Genomic DNA, 10601 nt, shown 5'->3' on the forward strand with positions numbered 1-10601 from the left:
TGAGGGATAAAAAGGTACTATAGAATGGTGGCTACTTAAAAATATTGTTGTGCTGGTGTTCCCCGCCCACAGCTAATTGAACTTTAGGTAATTGGCTAACTGGCTTTAGGGAGCTCTTGAAGCGATTCTGAGTCTGATGTATTTGTTGGTGTTGCTGACGCCTGCTTCACTGACATAAAAGCTAAAAAAGCATACTCAGCATCGCAAAAAGTGGGGGGGTCGACACCCCCAGTTTTCAAGAGTGGGGGGGTCACGACCCCCCCGACCCCCCCGTCGGCGACGCCCCTGCATCAGACCATCACACAAGACCATCAGAAACCATCAGACCACCAAGCAAGACCATCAGAAACCATCAGACCATCAGCTAGAACCATCAGAAACCATCAGACCATCAGCCAAATCCATCAGAAACCATCAGACCATCAGAAAAATCCTGATGGTTTTTTTCCTAGGGTCCAACTGACTTGTGCACGGCACCCTACTAACCGGTCTCTAGCAATCTGCCAAATTTGGGCACAATCGGCCCAGCCGTTCTCGAGATCTGGAAGCGGCGCCCTGCACGTGCGCACGTGCAAAATGGGTCCCAACTGACTTGTGCACGGCACCCTACTAACCGCCGTCCCTAACTATGTACCAAATTTGAGCGCAATCGGTCGAGCCGTTCTCGAGATCTGGAAACGACCCCTGCACGTGCGCACGCGCAGCAGCACCCCAACTCTGGCACATGGATATGCAGTGCCTAGTGGGTGCCTACCTACCTACATGCCAACTTTCAGCGCAATCGACCAAGTAGTTACCGAGATATTGCAACAATTACAAAACTGACACCTCTTCGTTTTGCACGTGGCACGTGCATAAGGGGTCACCCACATGCATCGGGAATAGTCCAATACTTGGTAGAAGAAATGAAGCTACCCTACAAAATTACTGCGTGTAAATCGGTCAATTGGTTGCTGAGATATAAGCCTCGCAAAAGCGTCCGCACGGCCGCTCATACTCAGAAATTTCCGTTAATCTAAGGAAAGACTCCGCTCGCTTCGCTCGCTCCGTAATGAATGGGCCTTTCACGGGTAAAATTTAAATATTGAATAAGTATTCTTGAGTGAGGATATAGGTAGGTATGTTCAATTTGAATGGTCACGAACACACTACGAATATTTGGTCTGTACTGTATAACAGTTTATTATAAATGTTTAAAGGGAGATAATGAGCTTTCTTTTTTCTTAAATAAAAATTACTCGACATCTATACTATTTCTACTGTAGTTTCTATAAAATATGAAAATTTCCTAGCACATTTTCGTATGTGAAAAAGGTTTTTATTTTTGCAAAAAAAAGAAGCAGTACCTACCTCCAGTACCTACTTGTAACACCCACCGAAATGGGACGCCAGTCACGTGACATTTTCTTTCAATTGGCACCCCATGCGAAACTTTTCCCAACCCCGTGTATAGCGCTCGGACGAAAAGGAATAACCTTGGTGCCGGCGGTGCCGGCGCCGTGGAGACATTTAGTATTTTGTATTGTATTGTACACTGATACTGATACTGATACTGATGCTGACGCCCTTATTTATAACACAATTGTGTCCTTGCTTTTATTAACAAAAATGCTGGCGCGAGTTTGAATAGTGCAATTCAAATTATCATTGGGATGATTTAGTAGCCAAACACGTTTTTTGCCATTTCTTCAACAAATATCAGTCATAAAAATGACACTGATTCACTGCTCAGTTGTCTTTTGGATCTAAGTAGCATCAGTAAACAAGACTAGTTTATTGTTCTCCAAAAGCTGAAGCAGTTCAAAATGACTTTGATGCTTACCGATCTATTAGATGATACAAGCATTATAAAATTCACTAAATGCCCTGGCACCGAGTTTCTCAGATGTCCATACTATTTCATATGTAAAAAATGGCTCACATTGTAGACGTGGCTTTATTGTGATGCATTGCTGCTGATTGGGAGTAAGTAAGTACGTACCTTATACCTTGTACTATTGGTCTCAAGATAAGGGCCCAGTCGACCTGCAGTTTTGATGTGGTGAATAGGTACCCTTGCCCTCGCCACAGCTCGGGCTGAGTGTACCCCTCCTTCCACTCAGTGGCCCAGCGCCACCCCCACTCGAGTTGTGGCAAAGGCGAGGTTATTCACCACATCCATACTTAGGTCGCCTGGGCCCTTATCTTGAGACCAATAGTACCTCGTAGGATACGAGTTGCGATGTCTTCTTCACCTGTCTTGCTTGCTCTTTGATTGAATTTCTCTATCTTCTAGATCATCTGTGATACTGCTGATGCAATAAAATCCCAGTAATGTTGCTCAACAAGATAATGAATGTAGGGATGTATGCACTCTGTTTGCTGTTTTGGTACAAATGCCTCTCTGGTCAATAAAAGCAGGTGTTTTCTTTGCAGTTTGTTAATTTATTGTGCAAGGCAATTTTACTTCCAAATGCCAAAGCTTTTTTACAATGGTACTCAATCCAACACTATTTTCCGAAGGCCATGTTACTGAATACTGACTAACCTAAATACTTGACTAGTAAGGCTCAAAACAATATTTAATGCATTATCTATGCAAACCAGACTCCACCAAGTTACAACCAAAGTGGGGCATCTTACCATACCTGTAATGTAAAATGTCCCTTATCAGTTGAAAGTGTACTTAGATATGTCAGGATGACAACTTGTGGTGTTAAGTTCAATAAGGTTCAGTCAGTCTCCATCTCCAACGTACTACTTCCGAAAAAAAACAAAAAGCGAGTACCTGTGCCATTTATTGATTACTGGGCTGCAGATGTACAGTGCGCAGACGAACGTTGAAAACGGCGAGCCGTCGCGCTTGGGGAACGAAGCCAGCGGCCACGTATTATGCTAAGTACTTTCCAACTACCTCACTCAAGTTATTTGGTTAGGTCATAATGATAAAACGCAATTCATATCAGAGCAAACTCCAGGCGTAGTTTATATAGCTGTTAAGCATAACTCGTTTTGACACCCTTTAATAGTACAGCATGTGGTTTGGCACGTTAACACCACAAAGTCATCAACAAAGCAAACCAGACTTGGCAGACTGGAGAACAAATTAGGCTCAACGAGGATTCGCCTCGTGACCGATTACAGAAATAATCATTGAAAGAAACCTGGCTATCAAAGCGATATCGTGTGGAAACGTTGGAGTCGGCCCGCCCGGAATCTCGGCTCCCCGCCGAGGACGCAGGGCGACTCCCGGCAGCTCTTGTACCAACGCCAAGCGAGGTCGGAGCCAGTCGCGAAGTGGGCGCGCCGTCGGACAAGATGAGGGCCCGCGCGCACCGTTTGGACGACGGCCGATAACCTGCCACAGGGGGAGGGGGGGGTCGTACATGTATGTTAGTGAGTGGTGAAGAAAAGAGCAGAAATGAATAACGTGTACTCTTAACAATTGATCACAAATGTAGTCACTATGATGAGCCATCAAGAGCCATACGAAAGCGTCACGCCGACGTTCACATTCCGGAAATGAGTATACGCAAAGCGAAATACATTTGCAACTATACATGCGTTATACACGTCATATAAAAAGTAACATTATCAGCTCCAGATCGACTCACCCCCGTCATCTCGCAGCTTGGCATCTGCGACACCAGCTCCGGGTGGGCTGCAGTACGGCCAGGTACAGCGGCGTGCGACCGTCACGGCAGGGCGGCCGCCAGCTCCGGGTGGGCTGCAGTACGGCCAGGTACAGCGGCGTGCGACCGTCACGGCAGGGCGGCCGCCAGCCCTGCAGTACGGCCAGGTACAGCGGCGTGCGACCGTCACGGCAGGGCGGCCGCCAGCTCCGGGTGGGCTGCAGTACGGCCAGGTACAGCGGCGTGCGACCGTCACGGCAGGGCGGCCGCCAGCCCTGCAGTACGGCCAGGTACAGCGGCGTGCGACCGTCACGGCAGGGCGGCCGCCAGCTCCGGGTGGGCTACAGTACGGCCAGGTACAGCGGCGTGCGACCGTCACGGCAGGGCGGCCGCCAGCCCTGCAGTACGGCCAGGTACAGCGGCGTGCGACCGTCACGGCAGGGCGGCCGCCAGCTCCGGGTGGGCTGCAGTACGGCCAGGTACAGCGGCGTGCGACCGTCACGGCAGGGCGGCCGCCAGCTCCGGGTGGGCGTGCGCCGTGGAACGTCGTAGGCCGTTCTGCAGGACAAAACGATCGACTGTCAGCTGTGAAGGCTAATGAGCCGAGAATGGAAGGCATGTGAGGCAACTATTCGTTAAATGTTGACACCAAACATGACAAAACAGCGCAAAGGGCCGTTCCCAGCCGTAGTATAGCTGTTAAGCATCACTTGTTTTTGATTTGACACTCAAGTTGAATATCTAATGCAGCATGTGGTTTGGCACATTAACATCACAAAGTCATCAATAAAGGAAACCAGACTTAACAGACTGGAGAACAAATTAGGCTCAACGAGGATTCGCCTCGTGACCGATTACAGAAATAATCATTAAAAAGACAGCAAACGATACGGTTAAAACTCTATGCATCGGTCTCGTCCCAACTCGATTATCAGTAATCGGACCGACCACAAGCAATAGGTACGCAATAAAGACGTTCTGAATCACATGGAAAATAGCAGGTTTCTATACAAGCTGTTCCCTTCACAAATCCAAACCAGACCTGGCTATCAAAGCGATATCGTGTGGAAACGTTGGAGTCGGCCCGCCCGGAATCTCGGCTCCCCGCCGAGGACGCAGGGCGACTCCCGGCAGCTCTTGTACCAACGCCAAGCGAGGTCGGAGCCAGTCGCGAAGTGGGCGCGCCGCCGGACAAGATGAGGGCCCGCGCGCACCGTTTGGACGACGGCCGATAACCTGCCACAGGGGGAGGGGGGGGGGTCGTACATGTATGATAGTGAGTGGTGAAGAAAAGAGCAGAAATGAATAACGTGTACCGTGTCCGTAAGGTGGGGCTATTTGAGACAGTGGGGCTATTTGAGACAGTATCTAAAATTGTTATAAAATAAAAACCGTTTGAGATATATGCTTAATTTTTGCTCAGGCGATTCACTGCTCGATTCCACACCTTCCTGAGCAAAAACATCACATAAAAATCAAACGATCTTCATTTTATCGCGATTTTAAATACTGTCTCAAATAGCCTCACTGTCTCAAATAGCCCCACTTTACGGTACTCTTAACAATTGATCACAAATGTAGTCACTATGATGAGCCATCAAGAGCCATACGAAAGCGTCACGCCGACGATCACATTCCGGAAATGAGTATACGCAAAGCGAAATACATTTGCAACTACACATGCGTCATACACGTCATTAATAAAAAGTAACATTATCAGCTCCTGATCGACTCACCCCCCGTCATCTCGCAGCTTGGCATCTGTGACACCAGCTCCGGGTGGGCTGCAGTACGGCCAGGTACAGCGGCGTGCGACCGTCACGGCAGGGCGGCCGCCAGCTCCGGGCCGCCAGCCAAGCTCCATCTCCTGGTTCCGGCATTCTAAAAAAACAAAACAACAAAACTACATGAACTGACCAAGCTTGCAAATGAGGACAATGCCTATTTGTAGCTTTGCAATATAGCCAAAACAAAACAACAAGCATTGCATTAATGGCAGTTGGCACCACTACATAATACTTAGTAGCAACATAATGAGTATTGTGATACATCTGAGATCTGATGAAATGATTGAAGTCATGAATTTCCATTTCAGACTGACCAAGGATCATCTAAACTTGATGCAATTTCGAAAATGACAAACGTATGACAATATGTGCATGAACATGAGAGGAATTTAATCATTTGAAGCTCATTTAATGTTAAGCTGTTTGGATTAAATTATTAGCATTCAATTTGACCTTCACCTTAGCATTACCATTATTGAATTATTCTAGTTTACAAGTGATAAGTATGAGGCTAGTTACAACAACAAGATTACCTTCTCTTGAAGTCATTCCAAGCAAATAGGGTTGGACCAGCTTCTTTCTTGCCATTCCTAAAATGACAAGAGCACACTCTTGAATGCTCATTGGGCTTTGCATCTTGTCTCCTGTGAAAAAGCAAAACAATAAAGTTGGTTCTATTAGCAGAAAATGAATCAGACAGCATGGCCCTGCTTCACGGCAAGCCGTAGTTACCTACTCACCGCAGCTGGGCATTGGTGCTCATTTTCAAAAGAATTTAGAAATATCAGTGAAATATCTTAACAATTTTGCCAGCATTTCCATTTGGACAGAATTTTGTCAGCATTTCCATTTGCACCTGAATGTGGGTAGCAGCGTGCAGTGAAACAGGGCCCTGCTCAGCAATGCTAAGCAAGCAGACTTCCTACATCAACCAATCTACAAATACACACCAGCAAGCACCAAGCAAAATCAGCAATTTTTACAACCAAATGTACCTATCTAGAAATTTGGGTAGGTACAAGTGGAGCAGACGTCACACGAAGGTTTTCCAGCTAAGGAGAGGCGCTATACCCGGAGATGCTTCTTTCTAACCTAAACGCCGGTGGTGTTGGCGCCTTCACCCACTGTTCTGGAGGCACCACCGAGATCCGAACTCAGGATCTCCTGTTTACCGGAAAACAAACATAACCTAACCTGGCCTAACCTACAAACCTACAGCGCCTATCTTTGATTGGAAGGCCTTTGCGTGACGTCTGCTCTACTAATGCCAAAATTTGTACTTTTGGTATGATTAACTGCAACAAAAGGTGCTTACTCCCTTGCTGATCCTGCTGAGCCTCCCATACAGTCATACTGATACATTGTTTGCAATTGTACCATTTGAGAAACAAAGAAATGTGCCGACTGAAAACTATGGATACAAAGAATTGCAGGGACAAACATTTTCCCGACAAGTAATTGCGCAATGAAGAAATAGGTACCTAAGGTACTTAAAAAGATTTGTCCTGAAATCACCTAGAAGTTACCCAAGCAGGTACTTAGCAAAATGGTGTGAGCCTGTGAGGGTTGCATATCTAAAAAGTCATAAAAGCAGCAATATCACGATAATAAACAAAAGGAGATATCACAATGTCGCATGACGAACCTCATCAGTGTAGTCCATTTCTTCAACTCCCCCTCGTCCCGGGGCAATCGGAAGAAGGAGCACTTGGACTGGGAACTGGCGCTGGAATGACTGCATTGAGGCACAAAACAAAAAGGCATATTTGCTCCTTAGATGTAAGACTGACTCATCTCCGAGATTATTCGCCCCAACAGCACTCAAACTCGATGAAAAAAAGCGGGAAAAGCCAAAAGGGCGACTCAATGCACATTTCTGATTATCTGTTCAAAGTGCACTTTCATAAAGATACGGAATGCGCTGATTGGCTTTAACGTGATGCGCTAACGGTCGTCAAGTTAGATGTAAGTGAATCCTAATCTATAATCTAAGATTCGGAATCAGGAGAGCCCCTCCGATTTGGACCCAACTTGGTCAGTGGATAGTACGTAACGTCCTGATTACGATGCACCCAAAATCTAAGCTCGGCCCACCATATTTACGAAGTTACGGATGTTTTAATTTCAAGGTCATTCGGGAGAGCCCCTACGATTTCCGTCAAAATTTGTATACGGACACTCTAGATGCTCCTCATTACGAATATCACAAAAGTTAAGCTCGGCCCGCCATATTTACGAAGTTACGGAGGTTTGAATTTCAAGGTCATTTGGGTGAGCCCCTGCGATTTCCGTCAACATTGGTATACGGACATATTACATCCTCCTCATTACAAATATCATAAAAGTTAAGCTCGGCCCGCCATATTTTTCAAGTTACGGAGTCGCGAAGTTACGGAATTTCAAGGTCATTCGGAGAGCCCCTCCGATTTTCGTCAAAATTTGTATGCGGACACATTACATGCTCCTCATTACGAATATCGTAAAAGCTAAGCTCGGCCCGCACTATTTCAAAAGTTACTGACGTTTGAAACTCACTGAAATTCAAACATGTCTAACTTTTGAAATAGTGCGGGCCGAGCTTAGCTTTTACGATATTCGTACTGAGGAGCATGTAATGTGTCCGCATACAAATTTTGACGAAAATCGGAGGGGCTCTCCGAATGACCTTGAAATTCCGTAACTTTGTGACTCCGTAACTTGAAAAATATGGCGGGCCGAGCTTAACTTTTATGATATTTGTAACGAGGAGGATGTAATATGTCCGTATACCAATTTTGACGGAAATCGCAGGGGCTCACTCAAATGACCTTGAAATTCAAACCTCCGTAACTTCGTAAATATGGCGGGCCGAGCTTAAATTTTGTGATATTCGTAATGAGGAGCATCTAGAGTGTCCGTACACAAATTTTGACGGAAATCGCAGGGGCTCTCCCGAATGACCTTGAAATTCAAACATCCGTAACTTCGTAAATATGGCGGGCCGAGCTTAGATTTTGGGTGCATCGTAATCAGGACGTTACGTACTATCCACTGACCAAGTTTGGTCCAAATCGTAGGGGCTCACCTGATTCCGAATCTTAGATTATAGATTAGGATTCACTTACATCTAACTTGACGACCGTATGCGCTAACGTCACTCAACGTGAAAAAGCAGCCGTAAGCGGTTTTTCGAATATATATCGAATAAATGTATTGTTTGCGCAGTATTTGTAACAACAAAAACTGAGGCTCCTTCTCGCCCTTGGAATGTGCCATCGTTCGAGTGGTGCATCAAAAATTATTTTTGTTTTTATGGAATGAATACGTAGTTCAGAGGCCAGTTTTACCAAAAAATATCAGCCGGCCGCCGAAATAAAATATCCAGCCGAAAAAATAGACGCCACACAGCCACGAGTTTCACCAACAAAAAATTCCAGCCGACTTCGGACGAAAATTATTTGTCGCCGGTAGTCAGCTGATATTCTGTTACGATATCAAATTACGATATGTCAAGGAGATTAAGAAATCATTTAAAGCATGTTTTCAATCAAATTGAAGCGTGATTTCTAATGCAAATGCTATATACATTTCGAAATATTATAGTCGTAAATTATTACATTATTTTCAAGAGTAATAACAACAAAGTAGAGCATTATAAGCTTTCATATCTATATTAACATTCTGGTGCCCAGCAAAAGCCAATACAATACACAACTACCAAATTGTAAACGTAGGCACGTCATTCATAAAGGTGACGTAAGGAAGCTTGCATTTAAGGGAAATTTAAGATGAATCTTTTTTCCTGTCAGCCTATTATATTAATTTTTACAATACCTTCAACTTGTTATGTACCTTTTTGTCTGTTTTTAGTCTCACCTTATAGAAAATCATCGTGCAGACCGAGAACGCAATGTGTGGACCTCCAGCTATGAGGTGGGGACTAGATGAGACCCACTCCAGTGGCAGCGGAACACCTTCAATTAAGGGGGCACTGCCGACTTTTGGTCCCATTCTTTCCATGCAACGCCCATAGGGCTAATATTAAAATGTCAAAATCAAAGGGGGGCACGGTGCCCCGGTGCCCTACCCGTTCCGCCGCCTATGAGTCCCGCTCCCGACAGATCCGGGAGCCGCACCTCTTTCCTAGCTTTCAAAAGAGCGGCAAATAGGCGGTCAGCATTGCTCCCAGAGACGCCACCTGAAGCTGGACGGACGACGGACAGTTCCGCTGCCGAGCGATTGAAGTTAAACTGCGGTGCTACGAGGCGGCTTCGCGTGCACTGCATTAGCACCTTCTAGCGGGAGTAAGAGGGCTAACGAACTCGCCAAGGCCTATATATGTAAAGCATTGTGCAAAGGCGAGTGTCTTACCTTAGGAAAATACCTACCCAGATTAACTGCTGCACCGCGGTCATTGCAGGGCTGAGGGTACGTCGTTCGCTCCGCTTCGGCGAGGTGGAGGTCAGACTGCCCGGCTAGGTGGTTTTAGCCGATATGCAGGCCCCGTTTGCCGGGCCCGGTCGAGCAGAAGGAACGCCACACAGCAAAGAATATTTGCTCCAGGCCCGCTACACTGGTCCGGCTCGTAAGTCGTAACAAATTAACAATACCTGCGCTAGCGTCGTCGACCGTCGTTCGACTGCGCCCAGTACCGCTCAGTGGAGAGTCCTGCCGAACTCCTCTGCGTGTGCCCAGATCATTCGTTGCGCGCGGACACAATCGTCCGACGGAGACCGCTGTGCATTATGATCGGGTGGTCACCACCTTGGTCGCCGGCTTTCACACCCAGCCGAGCCGTCTGGCTACGCCCCAAATGATCGTCTAAGCCTTTCGATTGGTTTGTAACTCGGGTCTAATATCGAAATGTTTGGGAGTTAGGACATGTTAAATCCGTGTTCATGAACAAACATACATTATGCAACTAAAACGCTTTACTTACTTTAACTTTTCTAGGCTGATGACAAGGCATACATCTATTTCATTGCAATATTTCTAAAATGTAAATAAATCATGAGCAATGAGCATAAAAAACAACAGCGATCCACTAGAAGCTAGTGTGGAAATCCACTGACGTAGGTCGCCTCGTACTGGCGCAGCTCGTAGCTCGTCCAGCAGCGCCAGCGTCTCCCGCACCCGGCCGCCCGCCTGCACCATCAGCCGCTGGAAATTGCTGCGCTGCCGCTCCAACATTAGCTTGACCGCCTGGCCGGCCCGGCGGATGCGC

The 10601-nt window shown here is 46.5% G+C and overlaps 1 protein-coding gene across 5 annotated transcripts; it reads right to left on the minus strand.

Annotated features, from left to right (window-relative positions):
* Window positions 1–2761: 2761 nt before the first annotated feature.
* On the minus strand, window positions 2762–7244 carry LOC122379516. 5 transcript variants are annotated; one of them, XR_006256192.1, is made up of 6 exons: window positions 7044–7244; window positions 5932–6042; window positions 5348–5492; window positions 4654–4847; window positions 3594–4169; window positions 2762–3337 (listed from the first exon to the last, which is right to left on the minus strand). XR_006256192.1 is itself a non-coding variant. In XM_043361791.1 (5 exons), the coding sequence occupies exons 2-5, from the start codon at window positions 6032–6034 to the stop codon at window positions 3030–3032; spliced, it is 1056 nt and encodes a 351-aa protein (XP_043217726.1). In that variant the 5' UTR covers window positions 6035–6042; window positions 7044–7160; the 3' UTR covers window positions 2762–3029. The 5 variants fall into 5 exon arrangements, 2 of the variants coding, with proteins under 2 accessions (XP_043217726.1, XP_043217727.1); XR_006256193.1 differs by lacking the exon at window positions 5348–5492 and having other exon boundaries at window positions 7189–7208; XR_006256191.1 differs by lacking the exon at window positions 5348–5492 and having other exon boundaries at window positions 7044–7095.
* Between the last annotated feature and the right edge of the window lie 3357 nt (window positions 7245–10601).

The sequence above is a fragment of the Amphibalanus amphitrite genome, unplaced genomic scaffold, assembly GCF_019059575.1.
Source record: "Amphibalanus amphitrite isolate SeventyFive unplaced genomic scaffold, NRLGWU_Aamphi_draft 000079F_arrow, whole genome shotgun sequence".
NCBI classification, from domain to species: Eukaryota; Metazoa; Arthropoda; class Thecostraca; order Balanomorpha; family Balanidae; genus Amphibalanus; species Amphibalanus amphitrite.

Coding starts and splice junctions, on each gene's coding strand:
- LOC122379516 (XM_043361791.1), bottom strand. CDS start 6,034: ATGCAAAGCCCAATGAGCATTCAAGAGTGTGCTCTTGTCATTTTAGGA. Junction 5,493..5,931: donor TGGAATGACTTCAAGAGAAG/GTAATCTTGTTG, acceptor TTGTTTTTTTAG/AATGCCGGAACCAGGAGATG. Junction 4,128..5,381: donor CTGCAGCCCACCCGGAGCTG/GTGTCACAGATG, acceptor CACCCGGAGCTG/GCGGCCGCCCTGCCGTGACG.